This window comes from Monodelphis domestica, chromosome 3 (assembly GCF_027887165.1).
Source record: "Monodelphis domestica isolate mMonDom1 chromosome 3, mMonDom1.pri, whole genome shotgun sequence".
In the NCBI taxonomy this organism is placed as follows: domain Eukaryota; kingdom Metazoa; phylum Chordata; class Mammalia; order Didelphimorphia; family Didelphidae; genus Monodelphis; species Monodelphis domestica.
The window spans coordinates 96,010,163-96,036,418 of record NC_077229.1 but is presented as its reverse complement, the minus strand read 5'-3'; the positions used below and the strand labels follow the sequence as shown (position 1 = coordinate 96,036,418).

At 46.8% G+C, this 26,256-nt stretch overlaps 2 protein-coding genes across 2 annotated transcripts; one reads left to right on the top strand and one right to left on the bottom strand.

Annotated features, from left to right (window-relative positions):
* Nucleotides 1-5,434: 5,434 nt before the first annotated feature.
* FARSA (phenylalanyl-tRNA synthetase subunit alpha) lies at nucleotides 5,435-17,409 on the bottom strand. The gene is made up of 14 exons (XM_016432167.2): nucleotides 16,576-17,409; nucleotides 12,254-12,522; nucleotides 11,627-11,764; nucleotides 10,228-10,326; nucleotides 9,618-9,736; nucleotides 9,333-9,425; nucleotides 9,118-9,246; nucleotides 8,904-9,019; nucleotides 8,173-8,257; nucleotides 7,982-8,081; nucleotides 6,896-7,064; nucleotides 6,679-6,756; nucleotides 6,159-6,273; nucleotides 5,435-5,958 (listed from the first exon to the last, which is right to left on the bottom strand). The coding sequence occupies exons 1-14, from the start codon at nucleotides 16,655-16,657 to the stop codon at nucleotides 5,853-5,855; spliced, it is 1,698 nt and encodes a 565-aa protein (XP_016287653.2). The 5' UTR covers nucleotides 16,658-17,409; the 3' UTR covers nucleotides 5,435-5,852.
* A 129-nt stretch (nucleotides 17,410-17,538) lies between these two features.
* On the top strand, nucleotides 17,539-22,013 carry CALR (calreticulin). The gene is made up of 9 exons (XM_007489128.3): nucleotides 17,539-17,806; nucleotides 18,979-19,080; nucleotides 19,414-19,617; nucleotides 19,829-19,923; nucleotides 20,006-20,215; nucleotides 20,306-20,419; nucleotides 20,525-20,668; nucleotides 20,768-20,860; nucleotides 21,117-22,013. The coding sequence occupies exons 1-9, from the start codon at nucleotides 17,719-17,721 to the stop codon at nucleotides 21,321-21,323; spliced, it is 1,257 nt and encodes a 418-aa protein (XP_007489190.1). The 5' UTR covers nucleotides 17,539-17,718; the 3' UTR covers nucleotides 21,324-22,013.
* Nucleotides 22,014-26,256: the final 4,243 nt, after the last annotated feature.

Genomic DNA, 26,256 nt, shown 5'->3' with positions numbered 1-26,256 from the left:
TAGCTTTGGTTCATTGGACTGGTTATTTTTGATAGAGTGATCTCTTTCTTTCTTTTTCTAATCTTTGTTCCAAGGGATGGCTTACCTGGCAGAGGAGAGAGGAGGGACCTATTCTATAGGGAAGGGGATAGAAAACCCAAAGATAGATATTGAAAATAGGGGAGATGGAGAAGATAGGGGTCCTGACAAACTGGCAGTTACCTCCAGAAGTGTTTTATTGAGTGAACAGAATAGTGCCAGAAGAACTACTATCTGGCAATAAGTGGGGACCCTGCGGGAAGCATGGGAAAGGGGAGCCGCATCCTCGACCACAAGCAGAACAGGGGGCCAAGGTAGAGGATGCTGAAAGCAGAAAAAGCCGACTCTAGGAGCCAGGCACAGTCCCAATTCCTGGGATAGGGATGGGAGAGGCTGGCAGAATTGGCTGTTAGTCAAGGGAAACGCAGGTTTCTCGGATCCTCTCTGGTGTAACCTAGAGGTAGGGTGGGGACAGTCTAAAGGTGTTTTGGCTGTGAGGACTAAGGGATTGGCCAAAGGAAAGGGAGTCAGCCAGCCCAGAAGACCGAAGTCTGAGTCTCCTCCTCTGGGAGAGGGGGTGGTTCCGCCTTTCTTAACCGAAACATTCTTAGCCGGATTCTTACTCGAATGCAAAAAGAGTCTATATCAGCAGATCTCTTTTTATGGCAAGAGCATGTGACTTTGCTGTGCTTCCTGCCGAGAGCCCATCGTTAAATTTGCAGTGTGAGCATTTACACCTCAAAAATCTGCAATCGATAGAAATAAAAACTTAATTTATTGTTTTTGTTGATTTCTAGACTTAAGAAAATGTTAATAATGCGAATTAAACGAGAGAGAGAGAGAGAGAGAGAGAGGATGAGGAGGATGAGAGAGAGGTTTTTCCCGGGAGAAAGTCCGATTGTTAAACATTGGCCAGCACACTTCTGGGTCCCTCTTTCCTTTCGAGATCATTTACCTGTGTACAGGTGTGCTTCCCTTTACAGATGCTCTTGCCTGTAGGGGGCTCCGCGTTCTTCTACCTCCAGCACTTTGTCCGCGGCGGTCCCGCCCGAGCACCCCCCCTCCCCCAGCCCAGCCCCTCTCTCCAGCCCGAGCGCGGCTGCCGCCACCGCCCCCTTCCCCGGCTGGGAAGCGAAGCCTCCTCATTAACACCAGCCGCTCTCTTGAGCGAGTATTTCACACTTCTCGGCTCTCGCCCCGTCTGCTGCTGCCGTCAGCGATTGATTCCCCCCCACCCCCCCACCCTGTCTTCGCAGGGCGACAGATGGGAAGAAGAAATAGAGAGAGAAAAAAGCAGAGAGGTTGGCTGTCTCGGCTGATTGATGGATCCCGAGTCAAAACCACACGTCCCGGGAAACAGGAGGGGAAACGAGGAACAGGGACAGGATCGGCGCTGGACGATTGAGCTTAGGGCCCGAATATTGCCTGCCGCCCCCCCCCCCCCCCAGCCATCCTGACTCTCCACCGTGGGCACAAAGCGACCCTCGCCGCCCAAAGGGAGCGTCAGTGTGGGGAGAAGACAGCCTCCTCCCCTCCTCCCCCGGAGTCCTTGCTACCTCCGCGCCAGCACCCTGTGGACCCGGCATCTCTGTCAAATGTGTCCGCCCTCCCTCTCTGGGCAGTTGACGAGGACACGGTCTCCAGGCCCTTCCCGGTCCCTCTGCCCCTCTGTGCCTTTCTCTTCTTGCCAGGCCCTGTTATTTCATCCCAGCGTGGAAATTCTCTCCTCTTGCAGCCCAACATCTGCTCCCAAAGTGACAGCCTTTGGCTGCTGCCAGAGCTGAGATCATTTACCCTCTGTCAGAGGCAGGAACTGAGAGCGGCTTCTTGCCTCAGAAGCCAGCCAGCCCTCCCTCCAGCCCTGGGCCCACTGCCTCCCAGCTCTGTATTTCTTTGTATGGGTTACAGCCTATTTGATAGGAGTATCTTTTACATATCATATTCCCCTGACACTAGACTTGGAAGCCAGGAAGACCTGAATTCAAAAGGTGCCTCTGGCCCATGATGGCTCTGGACACTTACTAAGGAGCTAATGTTTCTAGAGCCCTTCCTGAGAGGGAGGCCGGGTACTAAGTGCTTTACAATGATCTCATTTGATCCTCACAACCCTAGGAGGCAGTTGTAATAATCCTGAGGCAGAGGTTAAGTGACTTGTCTAGGGACACACATCTAGTCAGTGTCTGAGACTGAATTTGAACTCAGGTCTTGCTGACTCCAGTCCTGGTGTTCTAACCACTGAGCCACCTAAGGCTATAAATGATTGCTCTCTAAGACTATGAATTGTAAAAAAGGTGCTGACCCACATTAGTAGAGGGAATTTCCTCAGCACTAATGAAATCATCAGTCTATTCTCTATCAGCTATTTCTTCCTATCAGAACCGCCTGACACACAACACTAACTCCAATAAATGCTTGACTGTCTCTCATCCTTCCACCCCACCCCCCAACAGGAGTTTGAGGTCACAGAATTTAGTCGCTGGAAGGGCGTTTAGAGATACCATAATGCAACCCCCCCCCCCCCAAATCGCTGTGTCCAAGCTTGCAGATGTGAATAGTAGAGGACCAGGTCAAGTCTTCTGACTTCCTCACGCTGATCTGACCTGCCTCTTTCATCAGTCCTGGGCAAGAAGCTTCATTCCTGCTAGAGGTCTACGGGACAGGGAACTTTGCTGCCTTATCACCTCAGGCCCTGGCTGTGGCTCGACTGTGGAGGGTCCTGGAGAGCCTCTGCACTTGTGGGGCCACGAGTGGTCTCTTTCTCATTAGGCCTCTTCTTCTATGCCCTCTCACTTTGAATGGCCTGGTTGTGTGGATGCGCCATCTTGCCTCTCTGCTCCCCTCTGGGGATGGCCCAGGGCAGCTAACATTTTGGAAAGAGAACGATTAATCCTATGTCCGCCCAGGCAGGGTGCTGCCCACCCATCCTCAAAAGCTGGCTAGACCACTGAACTGTGCTTATTTGGCCAGGGGTACATCTGGCTTTCTGCCACCATTGTGGAAGACAGTGTGGCTCCCAAGGGCTTGTCCAGAGATGCAGACTTCAGACTAGCTTCAGGGACACGACCATTGCAAGGTCTGGGACTTTAGGGGTGAGGAGGGATGGCATGGGAAACACACAAGCCCAGAGGGTTCTTTTATCTGACAACTGAGGGAGGACAGACTGCTTATCACTAAACCAACTGGAAGCCACGATGGGTCCTCCTGGTGTATGCTAGCCCTGACTGATAAGAATTTCGAGCCATGAAAGGCAGAGGCTAAGGAAGCTTGTACCCAATGGCCTCTTTCATGACACAAATTCACGGACACACAAAGAAGCTGCCTAGTTAAGAAGGCGGCTATATTTCATGGAAGAGACCTAGCTTTAAATATTATCTTCAATAATAGGTACATGATTAAATCATTTAACTTTCTGGGACTTTGGAGAGAGCCCCGAGTTTGAAGACGAGTTTAAATCCAGCTTCAGACACTATCTGTGACCATATCCCAGGATTGTCAGGATCAAATGAAATAATTGGGAACCGCTTAATAAATCCTTGTTTCCCTCTTTCCTTCCTCCAATGTAAAATTGGGAGTATAAAGTCACACACACAAACAAGTCAAGAATGAAAAAAAAACTAAGTACCTAAGTGCTAAGGGAAGCTAGATGGTGCAATGGATAGTTTCAGGCTTGACAACAGGAAGACTCATCTTCCCAAGTTCAAACCTGGTCTTAGATACTTACTAGCTGTATGACCCTGGGCAAGTCATTAACCCTATTTGCCTCAGTTTCCTTTTCTGTCAAATGTGGTGGAGAAGGCAACCGCAAACTGCTTCAGCATCTGTGCCAAGAAAGCCCCAAGTGTGATCACAAAAGGTTAGGCACAACTTAATAACTATCTGCTAGGCATCCTAGGAGCTTTGCCCTCAGAATGGCAAAATGAAGACATGCAAGCATTTATGAAGTACTATAGCGTGTCAGGGTCACAATTAGAAGAAATAAGCCTCTCTAGAGTTCATATTTAACTCCTTTACTTCCTAATCCCTCCTTTCAAAACCCAAAGAGGTCCTGAAGAAGTGGTGATTCTAGCATTGAATCCTTCCCATTTGTGGAAGGGGTGGAGTAGGGCACATCCCTTAGTTAATATTCCTTGTGCCTAATTAGCCACCTCTGTTTTTATTGATTCTCTGGGCTCAGCTGTACCTCCCAACAACCTCTGGACCAGACTCTATCCCCACCACCTTTTTGGCTAAAGATATTAACAATTCCTAAAAGAACTCCAAATCACTAGGAGAAATGCAAATCAAAATGTTTCCGAGATTGCAACTCACACCCAGAAAATTGGCAAAGATGACAAAAGATGGGAAGTGAAACATTGGAAGAGTTATGGAATGACGGGTGCACTAATATTCTTTTGGTGGAGCTCCAAATTGGTCCAATCATTATGGAAAACAATTTGGAACTATGCTAACAAAGTAACTACAATGTTCATATCCCTTAATCTAAAAATCCCACTACTTGGCATAGTATTTTAAGATCAAAGATAGAATATATCTAATATACACCAAAATATTTATAGCAGCACTGTTTGTGGTAGAAAAAACTGGAAATAAAGTAGACAGCCATCAATTGAGGAATTGCAAAATAAATTATGGAACATTTGTGTCATGTCCTACTGCATCCTAAGAAACAATGAATATGAAAAATACAGAGAAGCAAGAGAAGATATATGCTATTCTCTGCCTTTTGTTCGTCTCAGGTTCCAGAATATAAAGGGAATGGAATGGAATAAACTAAGGACCCCTCTAACAAATTCTTAGGTAGCCACTTTCTCTGGGACTCAGCTTTAATATCTGCAAATGTGGATATCAGATTAAATGATCTCTAAGGTCTCTTCTAGCAATAAATCCAAGGTCAGTTAATCTTTTTAATTTTTTATTCTACGTCATAGGAATCCTAGACACTAGCAAAAGAGCTAAAAGATTAGGATCAGGTAATAAGCCTATGAAGCCCTAAGGCCTTCTAATGTAAGAAATGATCACCTCTACCCAATCTTACTTTTTTTCCCTGAAAGTAGCCATTATCCAGGGGCCACGACTTATGTCCCTGATTCCCAAGATATAGTTCCCACTACCACCACCATCACATCAGAGTGGAGTCTACCCAAAGACACACTGTCTTCTCAGACCTAAAGCTCTCAAATACCACCTAAACCAAGGTTCCTAAAGTTCTCCGAATCAGCAATTGTGGTATTAGGCCAAGAAAAAAGAACAGAGGCAAACCAAGGTCCAAACTACTGAGGTAGAGGCTAGGTCCTGCCTGCTGAGGGTGCTCTGCTCCTGTGCTCTTGGGCTCTGCCCAAGACCTGGGAAACCTTGGGGGGAGAACAGATATACACCTTTCACATGCCCACTTCTAGGAGAAAGCCTACTAGGCCAAGGAATTAGAACTACTTTATTCAAGGACAGATATTTGGCTGCTGCCCTACTTGAGACTTGGCAAGTGAGGACAGAAGCCAGCTCTGGTGAAGGTACAAAAAAGACTCTGGCTCAAGAAGACATGCTCTGGGGTCCAGCCCTAAATGAGGAGTGAGTTTGCCCTGGGAGGTAAGCCAGCCCTACTGGTGGAGGGGGAAGTCTGGGCTCAGCTTTTCAGATAAATATGGAGGGAAGAGGTGGGCAGGTGGGGACAGAAGGAGGTGGAGCACAGCTAAGTTCCACATATTCAGGTGTCCAGAGGAGGAGGGGGTCCAGGTTGGCTCTAGACATCCAGGGAAGTTGGGAGGGCCCAAGTAGTTTCTGAATGAGCACGAGTTGAACACATGGAGCAGGGGGGTCCCAGGGGGAAACTTCGAGGTCTAGGTGTCCAGGCGGCACAGTGGGCTGTCATACACCATCTGTAGGTTCACCTTGTGTCCCACCAGCTCTCGGATATTGTTGATACCATACTTGATCATAGTGGGTCTGGGGGGAAGGGAAGAAGGTTAGGCATTGGAGGTGAGCCTACAGACATATACTCAGAGATTCTTTCAGTGCCCATAATTCTAGGGCCCTTGTCCAAGCTCATGACACCCTCGCACACACCTCACACCAGTCCTCCAACAGTAAGCCTTTAGTCCCACCATTCCAGCTCACACTTCCATAGTGTGCAGTCACCTCCCTACCTCTCCAAGGAAAGGCCCCAGGCAATGACAGACACGCCCTCAGGCAGCCCCATGGGCAGCAGCATCTCTGGCCGGAAGACCCCAGAGTTCCCCACCTCTACCCACTTCTTCAAACCTAGAAAGAAAGAGAAAGGAGTTCAAGTTACAGTCCCAATAGCCTCTCTTCTTCCTAGCAAGGAGAGGACTCCACGGCCAGAAGAGCCCCCGTTTATAGGCTGTGCAGAGCAAGGCCTACAAAAGGCCTTCCTTGGCAGATGGACTCCCTGAGTCTGTACTGTCTTAGAGTACCTGTGTCTCCCCCTCCTCCTGCTTTCTCTGCACTCTGCTTCACCCAGCAGGTGTGTGGGGAGAGCTCTGTGCCAGCTCCTGCCCATCTGTCTGTCTCTGATCCCATCCTTCCATGTCTGTCCAGGCACCTGTCCTTCCATCTGTCCATCCTTTCTCTTGTCCCTGCCTGCTCCCGTTCTTCCCATCATGGTTACCAGACATACAAGTTGATTCTGCCTCCAAATCTGCTTACCTTGATGGTAGCTGAAGACCTCCATGCTGGGCTCAGTGTAGGGGTTGTAGGCTGGCTTGAATCGAAGATGGGTAATGCCTGGGGAGAAGGAGGGGAAAGGTTGTGCTAACTAGCCTCCCAGGTCCTCCATCCCTCCCCAAAAGAATAGCCCTTGTGGACAGGGCCTCTCTGTGGCTACCTATGCCAAAGCCCCTTCCACCCTGCTGGGAATTCTTACCAAGTTTGGTGAAGAACTCTTTGAGGATACCCATGAGGTGGCCCAAGGTGAGGTCATAGTCAGCTACTACACCCTCAATCTGGTGGAACTCGGCCAAGTGGGTGGCATCCAATGTCTCATTACGGAAAACCCGGTCAATGGAAAAGTACTTGGCTGGGGAGAAGGGCTTCTAGAGAGACAGAAGATTCAGCCCACTTAGAAGAATGAATATATGGGGGATTAAGAAACCAGGTGAGAGACAGGGAAGGAACAGGAGACAGCAGCACAGCACCAGGGATAGATAGAAACAAAGTCAAACAGATTAACCACAGGAAAGGACAGTACTGGACACGTAAACCGAACGAATTTATAACAGACAGTGATCATTACACATTCTGCTATTGTGCTTATATTCAAATGGCCAATTTGGCTACTGGGAAAGCACTTTGCAGGCATTACCTCTGGATTCCTCATCTTGATTGGACAGGCCTGGGCAGTCCATAAGTATGGCAGGAACCATGCCAATAACCGGGTGATGTGGCAAAGGGCTTTAAAATGACCAACGGGGTGTTGTCACAGCTTGTAGGTGGTCTAAAATTTCTGCTCAAAAATAGCCCACTGAAGACAATCTACCAAGAGGACTCTAGCTTGCTGGCTTTTCTTGGGACCTAATCAAGATGAAGTTAACTGTCTCTGGAAGCGGAACTGGTATCTGAGACAGAGGTACAAGAAATCCTCCTCCAAAACCATGCAACAAACCACTAGTCTGGATGTGAGGGCATCCACCTTAGACCAATGCACAAGCAGTATATCCTCACTGTACTAACAACTTTCTAATACCATCTGATCAACATCAATATGTGTGTGTGTGTGTGTGTGTGTGTGTGTGTGTGTGTGTGTGTGTGCTGGCGCCCACGCATAGGCCAACATCCATGCATGTTATACACACACACAGGCGAGGGCGTGTCAATTGTGTATCTTTTGAGTTCCTAATAAATGCTTCTGGGCTCAAAATCAAGCTCAGATGTTACCCAAGAGTTAATGAACTGAGACAAAGATACTCTGAGAGAAGTGTGCTAACACCTGCAATGGCATTCCCCTGGGTACCTGCTGGGCAAGGCGATAGAGTGCCCGGGCGCTGGCAGCTGTGGTGTGTGTTCGTAGGAGGTTTTTCTGGGCCTCTTCAAGCTTCCAGTCATATTTGTATCTGAGAGATAATGGAAATGAGGGGTATACCCATTCTTCCTCTGCCCCTCCACCTCTCCAACCACCAATCTCCACACCATTTGGGCTCTCACCCCTGAGAGCCATAGCCACCCCGAGAGTGAGTCCGCTTCACACGCTCCACATAATCCATGGGGAAATCCAGGGCCTCTGCTGGGTCTGGGGAGAGAGGGAGAGAATGAAGTAACAAGAGGCCAAAGGAAGGAGGAGATGGAAAGATTAATGATAGCAATATCAGACACATGGTATTTTTTTTAAACCCTACCTTCCATCTTAGAATTAATAATCAATAGTAAGGGATAGACAATGGGGGGGGGGGGGGGTGTTAAGTGACTTGCCCAGGGTCACATAGCTATGAAGTATCTGAGGCCAGATTTGAAATCAGGACCTCCCATCTTTGGGCCTGGCTCAATTCACTGAGCCACCCAGCTGCTCCCCACATAGTATTTTAAGGCATTCAATGAACTTTCTACATATTATCTTAATATCAGCTTCATTTTACAGAAAGGAAATTGAGGCTCATAAAGGTCAATGATTTGACACCCAGACAATGTCAGAACCAAGATTGGAGCCTAGGTCTTCTTGATCTTTCAAGTCTAGCACTGAATCCACTAGGGCCATGTTTTTTTTGGGGGGGGGGCGGGGGGGGGGAGCTGGTGGCTAGGCCTGAAAAGTCTAGGGAAGGAAAAGATGACCACTGAAGATGATAAATTTCATTAACAGGTCAGAAGGGGAATGAGAGATAAAAAGTTAGAGACAAGAAAGAGAGAGGGCCCAAAGAGATACCAAGGGATCAAAGACTAACCTTTGAGAAAAAAGGTGTCATGCTGGTCTCGGGCTGGATGCTGCTGGGGCTGAAAGAGGGCATCAAAGTTCCAGAAGGAGCTCTCAATGAAATTGTCAGTTGGCATTTCTGTGAAACTAGAGGGAGGTCCAAGAATTATCCACAATCCCCATTAGCCTCAGTCCTATCCCCATTACCCACCAGAGGCCCAAGATTTCCCCCTTCCTTTGCTCACCCCATCTCCAGGAAGATCTGTCGGAACTGTGTGCGAACTTTCATCAGTGGGTGTAGGTGACCACCCTCTGGTAAGACACCTTTTGATGAGAAGTTGTACGCTTTGAACTTTACATCCCGCCAGGAGCCACTAGAAGCAAAGGAACAGTTGATTAAGGCTCCTGATTTCCACTGCTAGCATGGCCACTCCATGAACCCATGGCCCAATGAACACACCTGGAGATCATCTCAGGGCTGAGTTCAGCTTCCTGCTTGGAAATGCTGGTGCTAAAGGCGCTTCCCTTGCTCACCCAATAGGTCTTCAGGGTCCTGAAGCCAGAGAAGGGAGGGATTGGTGGGATGACCTCATTAACACAAAGAACTGCCCCCTGGTGGGGAAATTGAATATCAACTACATTTAAGTATGGGGAAGGGAAGGTAGGGGGGCACATAAGGAAGACAGTTTAAGACAGGAATAATGAGGGAATAAAAAAGTTACTGAAGAACAACTTAAGGGCTCACACTTCAGATAGCAATTTCCTCTTCTTCAGTTCATTCCTTTCCTTTTCACTCAGACGCTCAGCTTCCCCATCCTGTACCAGCTGCAGCTTTGCCTGCACCAAGTCCTCCACATTGTCCACCTAGGCCGGTGTATTACAGTGTGTTTGGGAGCGTATCCACCTACTAGACGGCAAACTCTACAAGAACAGGGACCATGTCTTATCTAAACTTGGTATCACCTTAGAAGCCCAGCACAGTGCTCAGCACACAGTAGGCACTTAACATCTGCTGAGTGCTTGAATAAATGATGTGGCAAGGGCTCCAAAGAAAGGAAAAGGTTAGGAAAACAGGGCGGGAGAAAACAGTCAGAAAGGAAGAAGCCTAATCTTCAGTGAGACAGATGTTCTGATCCAAAGAAAGTTCCTATCCTATTCAAACCATAAGATGATATAGTTAGGGAGGGTTCTTCCTTTTATCCTCAACCCCAAAGAGAAGATCCATATCTCCCTCACCTTCCCAGTTATGTCTTTTTTCAACTCCATACCATCCAGAGAAACATGTCTCCTTCCCCACAGGAAGTCACAAAATCCAACTCACTCCCCAAAACCATTAGTGCTCCAGCCCTACTTACAGCACGAAACACCCGGGGCCCACCAGGTGCGTTTTTGTCTATTCGGATCCACTTATTGGACATAGCCTTGCTGAAGCCCACCTTCCCACTGGGCAATCTCTGGAGGAAGACAGACAGAAGATGGTATTCAATAAGCTTTTATTACGGCACTGTGAGTAAAGCACTGTGCTAGGTGCTGGGGAATACAAATACAAAAAAGACTCCTGCCTTCACTAAACTTACACTGGGATACAGCATACAAATGCTTAAATATGATATAGTTTAAGAGAAGAGAGCAATAATTGGGACAAAAGAGACTGAAGGGGGTGGCAGCTAAGCTAAGGAATGAAAATGATATGGGTAAAGAGATCATTGGGATCATGGGGACTCATATACTGACCCAGAGGGCTCCTTAAATTTCTTCTTGACTCCTCTTTCCCCAGGGCAGAGAAGTCAAGCCTTAACCCACAGCATATAATCAGCAGCAATCTCTAACAACATTTCTTGAATTCAGAGGATCATAGACACAGAGCTGAAAGGGACCTTAGAGATTTTAGAGTTCAACCCCTTCATTTTAAGAGATGAGAAAACTGAGGACCAAAAAGATTAGGTGAGCAAAGTATCAATTAATTAATAAAAAATATTTATCTATAGCAGAATTCAAATGCAGGTCTTCTTGAGTCCAAATTCAACACCCTAATCATTACACTTTTCTCTTCATTCCTTATGTCAGAAACCTAGTTGAGGCCCTCATCACCTTGATTTGGACTAATGTAATAATTTCCAGTTGATCTCAATGTGGTTTCCTCCCTTCTTTTTTTTTTCTTCACACAAACACCAAAATCATTTTTCTGTCCAAAAGCTTTACATGAGCCTCTAATGCCACCAGAATAAAATACAAATCACATACAAGTCTAATATTTAAGATTCTTTAAGATCTGGCTATAATTTACTGTTCCAGTACTATAAAATTAATTTGTTTTCCACATTATAGGATCTAGCCAAGTTTTATTACAACCTTTTCTGGCCTTACTACATCATCTTTCCTTTCTTTGCACTATTACAAAGTGTTCAATCCCTCCTAAAATTTTCCTAGAACATTTTGTTTGGATTCATTAGACTGTAAATTGCTTGAGGGCGGAGACTGTCTTTTGCCTCGTTTTGTATCCCCAACACTTAACAAAGTGACTGGCACATAGTAATTGCTTCCATCATATGCTGTACTCCAAATTATAAGTGTGTGTGTGCATCTGTCCATCTCCTACTATTTAATTCACTATAACTTTTAAGAATCACATCTTTTAATCTTTGTAAATGTCCTCAAGTTACTATCACTTACATAGTAGACAATGAATAAATATCTATTAAACTGAAGCAACACCTAGAACCAGCCTCCTCTAGATTCTGAGTCAGTCAGTACCATGAGCTCACTCTGCACCAGACCCTCTGGAGGGAGGCTATGGAAGACTCTAGCCTCATGGCTGCCATCCTGGGCTGTCTCCTGGCCCTCAGGTGTAAGCTCCCATCGTTGAGTAGAACGGAGTTCAGCTTCAATGACCTAGGCCCAGAAAAAAAATGCAATTGTCAGGTCCAAGACTGAACTTCCCACTTCCCTTTCCCCTATCATTGCATTATGCATCATCTATTCCATGGCACCTCTTCCCACCTCATTCCCAAGACATTGTTAATGTATTATTCCCTCTCCCCCATCTTATATCCCATCTCCAGATGATGACTTTGAATCCTGTCCCTATCCTAGTCTTCAGACACAATCTCTCTCCTTCCAGCTCCAACCATGGTTCTTCATGCCCAGATGTGTTCCCTCCTCCAGCCCCATTCCCGACTTTCCGCACCTAGGAAGCGACCCTCCACTGCCAGGACGCAGCTGCTCCCCACGCCCGGTCCCAGTCTGCGGTCCCCTGCCCAAGACCACTACTCCCGCCGCTTGGCCGCTCTGGAGCCCAACGTGTGGACGCTCCTTTCATGCAGCCAGTTCCTGCCCGGTTGCATCAGCCTACCCTAGTCTGCAGACCCGGTACCGTCTTACCTCCCCCAGTGCCTGCAGGCTCTTGACGGCGCCCACCACAACCTGGTGCTCAAGGCCCAGGGCGCTTGACAGCTCCAAGCTATCCAAGCCGCCATCGCAGCTCGCTAGCCGCTGCAAAAGCAACTGAGCAACCGGCCCGTCAGCCATGTCTGCGCCGTGAAGATGGGAAGGGACATGCCGGAACCGGAAGCTCCGCAGCCCGGAAAAGCGAGGACCTGGAATACGCCATCTTGAGTGTGGCACAAAACCCCACCACTTCGAGCCGCCACCTTGAGTGGGTCAGAGGGCCAACAGTGGGACAGGAGAAAGAAAGAAGGGCTGGGTCAGTGTCATTTGTGTCTGTGAGACAGGTGGCGGGGAGAAAGCCAGCACTTCCTCCATGGCTCTCTTTGCTGTGGCCCCAAGCATCGACCTATTGCATCCTACTGATCCCCCTCAACTAAAGGCTTACTATGGCCTCTGTAGATCTCATTTGACCTGAGAGCTCTACAGGGTGGTTCATAAGGTCCAAATTCAAGGAGACAGCGATTTGGCCTCAGAGGGAGCTTGTGATCGCCAAAGCCTCACACCTTGGGTGGGATGGACCAAAGGACCAAAAAAATGGACCTCATTTAGGGTAGACAGGTAGAGAGCTTAAGGGCCAGGTCCTTGGGTAGTGCCCAGCCTGTGCAAGTCTGGGGATAGCAGCAGATGCCATAATGAAACAAGCCAGGCCAGCAGAGCAAAGAAACCACCAGGCCTGGCCCCAGACCCACACCATTTTCCACCTAACCTGGAAATCTGGCTTCCCCTTGTTTCCTCCTGCTCAGAAACGCCTGGGAAGTTCTCTGCTTCAATAAAATAATCTCTTCCCTACCCATGTTATAGGGTCCTTGTGATTTGTAAATTTTGAATTGACACACTACAGAAATGGGTTGTTTTCACTAAAGTTTCTTTGGGTTCTAACCTGGAGGGGTTTAAGTTATTATAGTTCTTGCGTTATGTAAATTCTCATTGTAAATTCAACTTTAGTAAAGAATTCTTAAAGAAATCTGAATTAGAATTCTGCATGAGGTTCTAATGAGTTGCTAGCTGCAAGGATTCCAGAAGAAAGGGAATCCAAGGGAGAAACAAAAAGGTTCACAAAGAAATAATTGGCAGAAACCTTTCATCATTTGAATGAATCTTTTTCTTGAATTTAAAAGATGGATCCACATACTTAAAGATTTTTAGAAGGCCAAAGACTAGGTAAGGATAATTATTGCCTGCAATCATCAGATATGAGAGGTAAAAAAAGAGAGCCACTATCTAAACATCTCTCAAAAAGTCACACAGCCAACCACCAGTGATAAAGGCTGGGTGCAAGTACATGAGGAAAGGGCAACATATTGCAAACCTGTTTATAGTACTGTGCATACTTTGTCATTAACTTTACCTTTTATTTTATAATTCTAGGTATTATCATAGTATGGCATTTAATATGCCCGCATTTTAGTGCATCTTATAACTTGTATAAAGATATTTTGTATATGCCTTTGTTATTGTATAGGCTAAGTGAAGTGGTTAATAGGGGCAAATTCAAGTTATGTAAAAATTGATTTACAAAGAGGTCTGCTAAATTGTCCATTTAAGTAAAGCAAGAACTGTTTGTACTGGGTACCTACTGTATGCTGTGCCTGCTATGGGGAGAGGAGGAGAGAATTATAGCTGTTAAGGCATTTTGTACTTTCTAAAATGTTTTTCCACTTGTCATTTTCATTTAAAAACCTCAGTTGTGCTTGCTCTTGAGTTAACAGTGTCTAGAGATTGACTTACTTTCAGCGCCTTGCTTGTTGTAAAGCATTTGAATAAAGTTGGTTAATTGTTAAGTTGAATTTGACAGGTTGGGAAATTGGGATCCAGAGAAAAAGGAATCAAAAGGTCACAAAGCAGAGCTGAGACTAGAACTAAGATCTCCTCATGCTAAAACTGGGCCTTTTCTATTATAAATTACCCTCCTTCCTTAGTCCCCACAGAGGGTTAACAAGCCTACCTAGTCCTATTTTCACTGTTACAAAAACAACTTACATTTCTATTATGCTAAAAGGTCTACAAAGCACTTTCCTCAAAACAACACTGGGATGTAGTTAGTGCAGTTATTCATCTTGTATGAGACAATATGGCTTAAAGAAATAGAGACTATTTAACAGAGGCAAGGTTTAATCTTTCTCATGAGAAGGGGTCATGCTCTAATGGTCATGTCCCATGCATGGATGCAGATACAACCATTTTATAGATTCCTGACACAAACCCCTACCCACTCTGCTCCATACCTGTGGTCTAGAGCTGAACTTACAAGCAAGTAGGTGTGAAGACTACCCAATCAGAAAGCAAACAGTTACTAAGCATGAGCACCCCCTCCACAGCATGAGCCCTATCAGGTGGGGGCAGGGGTTATAAAAATGAGGGACACTTCTGATGTCTAACGATCAGAGTAGATAAAGAGGTAGGATAGTCTAATGGTTTGCTTTCTTTGAGATAAGAGATCTTTCAACCCACTGAGCCTATGGCAATAACAAAATGTCCTTGAAATGTTATTCTGAACTCCTAAACTCCCAAACAGGTTTTCCTTCTCTAATGGAATACCACCCTGAGAAGAACAAATTAATTCTTTTCTCTCCACACAATCTGAATGAGGAATGCTTAATTATGACAGGATGAGGAAAAAGAGGCCACAAAACTATCAAATGGTGGAGCTTGTATGAGAGCTCTGCTCTTCTGATAACACTACTTTTGGGTGGACACAGCTTTAATCCCTGAGAAGCTCTAGGGAAGGGTTTTCATATCTCTTGCTTTGAAGCTCCAGACCTATCTTCTCATACCTATTCTGCTGAACCAACTGGTTAGGTAGGAATACTATTGGCCCTGGGCCCATCCCTCCCCCAAACTAGTGTCCTTAAAAAAAAAAAAAATTGGCTTCTATGTTAGAGATCTTACTACTCACCAAGCCAAGCTACTCTTTTCTCTTTTCCTCATCTTTAAGAATTCCTTCATGTTCTACTGACCTTGTCCTGGTCAGGAGCTGATTCTTGGGCCTGCCACTCTGTTACCTCATAGCCACTGTTCCTTTTATACTAATGAGCTTGTTTTCCAAGATGTTCCCTCTCCTTGTAATTTATACTGTCACATCTTTTTAAGGCTGAGGGTGAATTTCTCTACCCTATAGTTGCCAACCCCAGAGTAAACTCTCAGAAGCAGCATGGTGCACTGCATTTGGATTCAGAAGACCTAGCTAGACACAAATCCTGGACCTGTTATTTTTGTAACTTTGCGCTATCAGCCTGTTCATTTATAAAATGAGGGAGTTGGACTAGTTAGTCTCTAGGGTTCCTTCCAATATTAAACCCTAGTAAGACTGGACTACCACACTAAATCCTTTAACCCAGTATTGACTGTACATTTGGCATTAGGCCATCCTGACACTGTCTTATTGTCTGGGAGTGAGGTCAGAAGTCTCATTCCCCACCCTAGGTTCTGATGAGCCTCCTAGGGACCATGTGTCTTAGAGGAACAGATATGTCTGGCTCTGGGTCTCTTTTCTTCTTCTCATTTATTCAGTGAAGGGATTGTTTCATTCTTCCTATTTCCTCAGTGCTTATCACACAATAGACATGTCATAAATACTGATTGGTTCATTCCTGAGGGTTCATCCTAGAACTTGAGGAAAAGGCTAATAGTTGGTTGTTGCCAAGGGGTCGCTCATGGCAGTTGAATCTGTTTCATTGGGGGTGGGGGGCAAGGGGAGCCCACATCTTGCAAGCACAGTCTCTTTTTCTCTCCCTAGCTCCCCAGTCACTCATTCCCCAGGCCAAGCCGTTTGGGTTACAAAAGCTCAGCAGTTTGTGGAAGACCACAGTGCTCATCTGCCCCTATCCCCACCAAGTATAAGGGCTTCTTGCACAATGATAGAGGAGCCACACAGAGTGACGGTAGAAGAGGATCCTTTGGTCAGCCCATCTGGCAGACATCTGATCTCCAAAGAAAGAGCTAAGACATAAAAGTATTCCATCAAATTCAGGAGGGCTCCATTTAGAGATTGGGTGACCACTTGTCAAAGATAGTGTAGAGTATCCTTGTTCAAAATTGGATTGCATTAGGTCACTGAGTTCTAATCCTACTCTAAGAATCTTTGAAATCAACTAGTCCAAACTTGATTTTACATAGGAGGAAAATAAAATCCAAATGGAGTAGCGAGTTGTCCAAGATCACAAGGCTTTAAGTAGATCTGGGACTAGAACAAGCATGTTCATCACAAGAGCCAGAGATTTTCAATCCAGACGATCCAATCTGTATTTGAGTCTTACCTCTGTTACTTTCTGTGTGGTCTTGAAAGAAGTGTTTTGCTTTCTGCTCCCAAATTTCCTTATATGAAAAATGAGGTATCATCCACTGGAACCTAGGTCATCAGACTCCAAAATCTAAGACTTTTTGAACCATACAAAGTTTAGTCCTGCCCTACCCTGCCACAGTAACCTATGACAATCTCTGCCCACACCCTTCCCATTGGACTCTTCCCCCTACATCTCTGGAATCAACTTTTTGACTGAGAGCTTTGCATTTCTGCTTCTGATAGTTAAATGGAGGGTAAATTACCAAAACCAAGAACATATGAGCAGCACCCATTTCATCATTCATGGCAGTACTTTGCCCACCCAGTCATCTTGCCCTGGCACCATTCACACATATGGTGGATGGAGCCTTTGGAGTTCCAGCATGGCTGGGGACAAACTGCCTGTGGCTGGGCGGGGGAAACCTCCAGTTCTGGGGCTTCCACTTCAGTTCAGGGGTCATGCGGATGCTGCTCAGGGGAAGGTCCCATGGGAAAGTAACGTGGCCAGAAGGGCCGGAAGTTGGGACCCCGTGGTGGGGCAGAAGGAGGTCCCCTTTCTCGAGCTGAAGGATTCCAGGAAACTCTGAGAAGGGGCCTGAAGTTGGAGGAGAGGGAGCCGACCACTTCTCTTCTTCCCAGCCCACTTCGACCTTTAAGAAACTGGTGAATAAGGAGGGTAAACTAGAGAGGAGAGATAGTGGGGGGCAGGGTAGAAGGGTCCGGTCGGCTCGTCACGTGATCCGAGCCGGGTCCGTGCGCTTCCCTCCCCCTTCAAGAAGAGCTGTGGGCGTCCCCCACAACGCGTGGTCGTTCTTCATTGGCTCGTGGCTGCGGCCAATAGAAAGCGGCCATCTGGGAACCCAGCGTTCCGAGGCGCAGCCTAAAGTGCTGCGCCGGCTCGGGGCCAATCGGGAGGAGCCTTGCAGGTCCCAGGGCCAATGGGCGGGCTTAGGGGGCGGGCCCACAGGCCGGGCGGCGTTGGTTTGAGGGGGGCCGGGTATAAAGGAGGTAGGTGGTCGGCGGCGGCTGTCCCTACTGCAGAGCCTAAGTGTTGCTGTCCGTTGCGGAGTCTGAGTCAGGACCCGATTCCCCGCGCCCCTACCTGACCCTTCCTGTCATGCTGCCGCTCCTGCTGCTGGGCCTGCTAGGCCTAGCCGAGGCCGCTGGGCCCATGATCTATTTCAAGGAGCAATTCCTAGACGGAGGTAAATGAGAGGCACCCGGGCCTGCGGCCCGGCCCCGCCCCGCCCGGGGAGCCCCGGGCCCTCCAGAGTGCTTCACCCGCGCTGCGTGGTCCTGACCACCCCAGCAGCCGGTCAGGTATCGGGGTGGAGGGGGACGTTGGAGGGTCCGCGCGCGCCCTGTCCGCCGCTGTCACGGAGGAGGGCGGGGTAGGGGTCGCACCCCGGCCGCTCTTGTCATCTCTGGAGCGTGGGAGGCGGCCTTAGTCTTCTCCCCCTAGGACGGCGCTGCATCCCCGCCCCTCCCCGGTGTAGTGGCTACGGCCTTCCCTGGGGCCCCATCTTCCCTCCATTAGCCCGGAGGGTAGCCAACAGCGGGTCCCTTGAGCCATCTCGCCCAGGTCCCTTCTCCCTCCTGCAGCCACCTGCCACCTGCCTCGGGCTTACTCCCTCGAAACCTTCCCCAGTCTGTGCTGAGCCTGCTGCTGTTGGGGGGGGCGGTAGTGGGGGGGGGGAGTGGGAGTGGGGCGACGGGGAGGATCCACTGGGCAGAGATCCGAGACTCCGGTCAGAAGCCTGAATATGAGAATTGGGACCCCTCTGCTTGTGATCCTGTCTGTGCCCATGGAAACCTGGAGGGATGGGGGGGCGAGTGGGGGAAGGTTCCTGGAGAGTTAAAATATACCTTAATGAACGTGCATAAACCAAGGAGCCAGGCAAATCTCATCAAATTTCATCTCTGAGCTTTGGCTTTTATTCAGTGTAAAAAGAAGAAGCTGGACTGGAAGGTCTCAAGGTAGCATTTCAGCCCTAAGCCTTGTTGACCTTGTAGAAGTCCTTTTTTAGGGCTCAATTTCCCCATTCACAAAGTGAAGTTTAGATTAGATGACCTGTAAAAGATTCCAGTTTTGACATTCTTAGGGTCTTGAAGCTGCATGTCATCTACCTGGAAATGATTGTTGGAGGTTCCTTTCCTTACCAGCTGGTGGCTAGAATGAGCAAAGTAGAGGCCCTTGGGAATGCTTGCTTAGCTCTCTGAAGCTTCCTGTGGAAGTCTAGGTCATGGTGGACTGGAATGGAAAGATGATCACACACTCTTTTTGCATGTTATATATGTGTGGGGTCGGGGGAGCCCTCCACCTACTGTTTAGATTCATCAGGGGAACACATAGACACTAACCTCCTTCTCTCTTCAGATACTTGGGAGGACCGTTGGGTGGAATCCAAGCACAAGAGTGACTATGGCAAGTTTAGGCTATCCTCTGGCAAGTTCTATAGTGATGAAGAAAAGGACAAAGGTAAGGTCTCTGGCAGACAAATTCCAGTTCTGCTCATGCTAGAAGTTTAATATTGGAGAAGTCCCTTCCTTTGTTTAATTTTAGGACTCGGTTCCCTCATCTATAAAGTATGGGGAGGCTAGGTTTAGGGCTTTTAAAGTACCTATTTGCTCTGAAAGTTTCTCTGATTCTTTGAGGCTGTACCTGTTTAAGGGTGTGGGGGTGGGGTCAGGATTGGACCTGGGACAGAAGGCCAAGGTATGACTGGCTGTTGGCCAGAGTTTGGAAGTAGAGTAGTGAGCACTGGGGCAGGAAACCCCTTACCTGAGGACAACTTTTTCACTATCCTTGTAGGGCTACAGACAAGTCAGGATGCCCGGTTCTATGCTCTGTCCTCGCGAATGGAGTCCTTCAGCAACAAGGGCCAGACATTGGTGGTACAGTTCACTGTGAAACATGAGCAGAACATCGATTGTGGTGGTGGCTATGTGAAGTTGTTCCCTGCCAACTTAGACCAGTCCAGCATGCATGGAGACTCAGAATACAATATCATGTTTGGTAAGTGTCCTTAGGAATGTCCACGCCTCTTCCTATGGTTCTAGGTAGTCCCTAGGATGCCAGGCTGAGGTTGGCCATCTCATCAGTGAAACTGAGGATTGATGAAGGAAAGGCACTTCACTCTAGGCTACTCCCACCTGCCCTTCATGTCGCCTCTGGGAATCACTGGAACTCTTACTTTCTCTGATCAGTTCCCCCATTTCCCCTTCAGGCCCTGACATTTGTGGCCCAGGGACCAAGAAGGTTCATGTTATCTTTAACTACAAGGGCAAGAACATGCTGATTAATAAGGACATTAGATGCAAGGTAAGTTGCCTAACATGGAGAGGCAGAGGGAAGGAGCCTAGGCTTTGGTCCTTTGTAACCACTGTCCCCTCACTGCTCCTAGGATGATGAATTCACCCACCTATACACTCTGATTGTTCGGCCAGACAACACATATGAAGTAAAGATAGACAACGTTCAGGTAGAATCAGGCTCACTAGAAGATGATTGGGACTTCCTACCTCCCAAGAAAATCAAGGATCCTGAGGCCAAGAAGCCTGAGGACTGGGATGAGCGAGCCAAGATTGATGATCCCACTGACACAAAGCCAGAGGTGGGTTGCTTGAGTTCACTGACCATCCATTCCCTCCTCTCTACTCCCCCATTTTGAGAAGCCTGATGACATCTACTTATTAATCCCAAGGACTGGGAGAAACCTGAACACATTCCTGACCCTGATGCTCAGAAACCTGAGGATTGGGATGAAGAGATGGATGGGGAGTGGGAGCCACCAGTAATCCAGAACCCTGAGTACAAGGTGAGGCTGGGAAGTTGCCTGATGGGGCCTGTGGAGTAGAAGGGATAGTGGGAGGAATGGTACCCCATGCCTGTCTCTTCCCATTTTTCTTACTCCCTTCTGTAGGGTGAATGGAAGCCTCGGCAGATTGACAACCCCGACTACAAGGGCAAGTGGTTGCATCCTGAGATTGACAATCCCGAGTATACACCTGACCCCAACCTTTATGCATATGATAGCTTTGGCGTGTTGGGCTTGGACCTGTGGCAGGTGAGGAAAATGTCATCAAGTATGGAATAATGCCTTACAATCTACTAGGACAGAAGGGGAGAGTTTGGTCCCACCTCTGACCCTTTTCTCTATTTGTAGGTGAAATCTGGTACCATTTTTGATAATTTTCTTGTCACCAATGATGAATCATATGCAGAAGAATTTGGTGAAGAGACCTGGGGTGCCACAAAGGTAACTCCTTACACTTCTGTAGCTCATTCCTGACAGTAACCTTAAGGGGAATGATTGTGGGTGGGGTCCTTTCCTTTGTGCTTGAGGAAGGTTAGGCCTTATCCAGGAGTCCCATATCTTAGAGGCTGGCTTGTTTTCTACTCCAGGCCTTTACTCTAGGCTCAGTATTACTTTTCGATCCCATACAGTTTTGGGGGCAGGAGGCCCTGGGAGGGTGAGGAGAAGTTCTGAGGTGGAGGGTATGTGCCTATGGCAGGATGGGGAAAAGAAGATGAAGGAACAGCAGGATGAGGCAGAACGGCAGCGAGAGGAAGAAGAGGAGAAAAAATTGAAGGAGGAAGAAGAGGCTGGAGATGACAAGGATGAGGATGACAGAGATGAGGAGGACAAAGATGATGATGATGAGGATGACAAAGAGGATGAGGAGGATGAAGATGGCGCCCAGCCCAAGGATGAGCTGTAGGGGATGTTGCCTGCCTGGCCAGGGCCAGGACTGAGGCTGGGGGCACCCCGGGGGGCTGGGCCGGGAGCCGACTAATGTCTCTATGAGACTGGAGAACTGTTTCCATTGGGTGGGGTTGTTTGTTTGGGGTTGGGATTTTTTTTTTTTAACTGGTGTCTGTCTTTATTCACTCTCCCTCAGGTCTCTGCCCCCTCCCTTCCCCCCCTCCCCTTCAGCCTCTTGGGGATGGCAGATCATGTGGGGCACCTTTTAGCCATGGGGTCAGGGGCATGGGGATCCAGGACTTCACTCTGCATGGATGCTCAGCCTCCCTGATGACTATACAGGGATATAGACTTCTGATCCTAAGCTGCCTCCTTTCCCCAATTGGCCCCAAGTCCTGGCTCCTATTTCCCCCCCCCATCCTCAGGAGCCAGAGTATCCCAGTTAGAGGAAAGAAGGTGAGAGGGGTCTGCCAGCCTGGCTCTGCCCTTAGGCATCCCATAGCACTGAGTGGGGCTAGGGTTTGGCCAGTAGCGCCTAAGCCAAACTCTTTGCTCCCTTTTTTCCCTCTGCCAGGGCTGAGGGCAGGGGTTGGGGCAGAGCCCCTGTTGGTTGGGGGGGTAGGGAGGGGATGTCAGTTCTTGCTTGGTCACATTGAGAATGTAAGAACAACAAAAGAAATTTCTATTAAATTAAGTTTTGTGTCTCCTTCATGTGTTGGATTTCTTTGGGGGGGGAGGTGGCTTTTTTTTTTTAAAGCTTCCTGGTTTTTGCTGTCTAGCTCTGGACTTGGAAGGAATGGGAGCTGGTGGGGTAGGACAGTTAGTTGTTCTGGTGGTTGTGAAGTGTTCATCTGTCAAGCCCAGCCTGACAAAGTGGTCAAAGGGTGGTAAGGAAAATGAGGAAAAAATGATGGGATCAGGAGGACCAAGATAGCTGGTAGCTATCAAGGCAAGGTTTATTGAGTTTAGCTACTTTATAGGGAGGGCAAAACAAGCTGGGGATTTTGGACAAGCTTCCACATACATAGTAAAAGGTAATGATTAAATAGAGTGGCTTTACGGTTACAATATCTCATTGAGCTTTAGACAGATTCTATAGGATAATAAATCAAATGTGTAACAGCCTATACTTAGAGACCCAGGGAAATGCATACATCAATGATTTTGTAGGGAACATCTTGTTCGTGGTGGGAGGAGAGGCCTCAGGGTGAGGTTCATGACAACATCAGCTGGTCTATGGCCCAGACCTTTGCTGAGGGTCTTAGGCTGCTTCCTACATTCATCTAAGTGGTAGCTTTGGCTAGAGATATACAGTATCATTCTTCTCCTGGCTTCTGTGCCTTGGGTTTGTCTGCATTTTTCCACCCTTGTCATAGGGTTCAAAGCCTTTCTCCAGGAGCCTGAAGGCTGTATTATGAAGGATAGCTTTTTGGGAGGACCATTTTAACAACTATTGCCTAGCAAACATAACTTGTAATATATAAAACAACATGTAAAAGTGGACTATTCTGTGTAAGTGTAAGTTTTAATGTGATAGTAACAGTACTATGTATCCCTTTATTCTTCTGGATACCTCTAATTTTTTAATTGATATTCTCTTTTGAATTATTTTTTTCATCAGTATTGCCACTACTTCCAAGACACAACTCTTAACCTTCCCTGGTACCAAACACAAGCAAAAAAAATTCACAAAATAGCAATGTCTGAAAATGTACATTCATTTCTGCCCTAAAGTCCATTCTGTCAAGGGATGGGAGGCCTGCTCCCAAGTTTTCTATAGTCATCACTTATTATTGTATTGATGAGTTCTTTGAAAGCCATTCAAAGTTATTTTTGTTAGGTTATACATTCTGGCTCTGCTACTCTGCATCAATTTATATGTATTTTTTTCTCAGTCGTTAACAAAAATATTCCATTAAATGGGGTATACTGCAGTGTGCAGAGTTATCCTCCAAATAATACGGCACCCACTATCTCCAGTTCGACACAATACAAATTGCTTTGAATCATTTTTGCATTTATGGGTCTTTTCCTTGATCACTTGGTGAAGAGTAGGTGGGATGGACCAAAACATTCCAGTGGAACTGCTGGATCAAAGGGTATGTAATATTCAGTGACTTGGAATAATCCCAATTTCTTGCCAAAATGATGGGATGAGGGCTATTTTTTTCACACACAAATGGAGGCCTTTATAATGTTAGATTGTGAATTTGAGAGCTGATTCTAGAGGTTTGTATCATCAAGGCCTAGTAGACTGTTTTGTGCATGGCAAACAAATTGCTTGAATGGAGGAAATGAAAGTGCAACAATTCTGAGCCCCAGAAGGAGGATCCTCAAGAGGGTGTGGCCATTGTCAAAAAGAATATTGTATTGGGCATGAACCTGAAGTGACTGTTGGGCCTCAAGCTAGGTACCTTGCTAGCAAATACTAGAAAGGCAGGAGCACTGGGGACTAAAGTCCAGAGAGAGATCCAGGCATGATAGTTGATTTAGCAGATGGGGTCTCCAAAGGGGAATCTGGAAAGAATAAGAATTAACATATAGAGCGCTATCCATTTTACAACTTTCTCATTTTATCCTCATGAACAACCCTGGGAAATAGATACTATTATTATCCTCATTTTACAGATGGGGTAACTGGTGCAAACAGGTTAAGTGACTTGCTGAGAGGTCACATCAGGACAGTCAGAGACTGGATTTGAACTCTGATGTTTCTGACTCTGTGGTTGGCTCCATTCACTTTACCAGTAGCTGTCTTGTCCATGCAGTCCCCTGACACTGTCTGAAGAGGCTTCTGCCAAATTTTAGAAAAGGTAGACAAGCTGGATTGTATCCAGAAGAGGTCATTCTGAGGAGCCTCAAGACCATACAGATTAGTGGAAGAAACTAGGAATCTTTGGCTGGAGTAAGAAGGTGGAGTATATGTTGCCTTCCAGAAGTAGCTGATTGGAAGAAGACTTATTAAGCTTGGTCCCTGGGGGCAGACCCAGGAATTCGACATGGAAGTCACAGGGGCTCTGTATAATGAAAAACTTGATAACAAATGGTGCTGTACAATAGGTGATGAGTTTCTCTTCACTAAGAGCCTTGAGTCATTTTTTAGAGATGTTGTTGGATCTCTGACCAGGAACAGATGAGATGGTCTCAGAGGATCCTTCCATTGTTGTAGTTTCAATAGTTTCATCTGAAGGCAGAAGAGAAATTAAAGGCCCTCAAGTCCTACTCAAACTCTGGAAGATGAACAAACTGACCCAGAGAAGAAAATCTCTGAGATTTTCAATAAAATTCACCCAGTCAGGGCATAATGAAGATTCTTTTTCAAAACCTAATCATTGTTTTTTTGCTGCAATACAATTTTTTTAACCCTTACTTTCTGTGTTTAGAATAGATACCAATTATCAGTTCCTAGCCAGAAGAGTGATAAGGGATAGGTAGTTGGAGTTAAGTGACTTGCCCAAGGTCATACAGCCAGGAAGTATCTGAGGACAGATTTTTAAAACAGATCCTCCCAACTGCAGGCCTGACAGCTCTGTCCACTTCGAGCTGCTTATTATGTTTATTAACTTTAAAAAACCCCACAGAACTCTTAAATAGAAAAACCACTCTTTAAGGAAAGGGGTTCAGTGCTTTCCTCAAAGCCTCCACACAGAGTCCCAAGACCCTGGTTTGCTCTGGTCACTGATCCCTGGGAGTGCCACTGAGCTAGGTGACAACTTCAAGGAACAAAATAATTTGGGAAACTTTTATACCTTTTGGGAAACCGAGGGATAGAAAAATATGATCAATTGACATTACCATGGTCACAAGGCAATGGGAGTGTTCAAATTAGCAGACAGGCTAGGGACAGAAACCATAGTCAGAGGCTAGGGGAGCCTACCTTACAATGGATACTAAAAGGATGGCCCCTGTCCAGGTTTTGGTCTTCTTAGGAACCTGTCTGATACAACAGGGGAAACTAAGATAAAAGGAAATTTAGCATTTGCTTAGCCTCACCTAACATCATCATTTACTTTAGGATCTATTGTTCAATATGAGACTAGCTGAATCTGAAACTTCCCTAGGGGCAAACTCTCTCCGGTTTATGAGTTAACCCTAAACTTGGGGTTCATCAGATCTTACTAGGCTAAAATTTGGGGGGGTTTCTAGATTCCATGTTGACATGTTGGATATCCATTCTTAAATTGTAACCTCTTTGAGAGCAGGAACTTTCATTTGTGTGTTGGAGAAAATGAGTGGTGGTGACTATGACCTCACCTATCACTCTTGTACTTTTTAGGCCAAAGTGTCACTCCCTGGCAACAAATCCTCTATATCCAGATTCTTTGCTGCATTTGATTTCAGCAGAAACCTATACCAGGGGTCCCCAAACTATGATCCATGGGCTACACAAGGCCCCCTGGGGCCATGTATCACCCCCCCACTGCACTTCTGGAAGGGGCACCTCTTTCAATGGTCAATGAGAGGAGCACTGTATGTGCCCACATACAGTAGTACTTCCAGTGACATAATCCTTTGCATGGTGCCTAGTTCTGAGAATGAGGTGCCATGCAAAGGATTATGTGGCTGCACAATGGAAGATGTCAGCATGGTGAGCAGCAATCTGGTAGAGGGGATTCCACACTGTGTATACTTCATGAATTTAGGGTTTGGGTTAAGATTAAGGTTAGGGTTAGGTCCGGCTCTCCAACAGTCTGAGAGACAGTGAACTGGCCCCCTGTGTAAAAAATTTGGGAATCCCTGCTTATATGTGTTGCCTTTGGTAAAATGCAAATTCCTAGAGATCAGGAATAATCTTGATTTTCTGGTGCTTAGAACAGTGCTTTGCAGAGTAAGCACCTGAATATTGCATTCATTTAAGGATAAGTGTGGGCAAAGAAAGCCTTAGTATCTAAAGAAACAAAGTAGAGGGGTGATCCAGATTAGGTGATTTTCTGAAATAAGTGGAATTT

Excerpts from the sequence above, each read along its gene's own strand:
- CALR (XM_007489128.3), top strand. The coding sequence starts at position 17,719 with ATGCTGCCGCTCCTGCTGCTGGGCCTGCTAGGCCTAGCCGAGGCCGCT. Across the intron at positions 20,216-20,305 it reads CCACTGACACAAAGCCAGAG|GACTGGGAGAAACCTGAACA; the intron begins GTGGGTTGCTTG and ends ATTAATCCCAAG. Across the intron at positions 20,669-20,767 it reads TGGGCTTGGACCTGTGGCAG|GTGAAATCTGGTACCATTTT; the intron begins GTGAGGAAAATG and ends CTCTATTTGTAG.
- FARSA (XM_016432167.2), bottom strand. The coding sequence starts at position 16,657 with ATGATACCTCATTTTTCATATAAGGAAATTTGGGAGCAGAAAGCAAAA. Across the intron at positions 12,523-16,575 it reads CCACACAGAAAGTAACAGAG|GTGGCGGCTCGAAGTGGTGG; the intron begins GTAAGACTCAAA and ends GACCCACTCAAG. Across the intron at positions 5,959-6,158 it reads TGGGGCCTTTCCTTGGAGAG|ACCCACTATGATCAAGTATG; the intron begins GTAGGGAGGTGA and ends CCTTCCCCCCAG.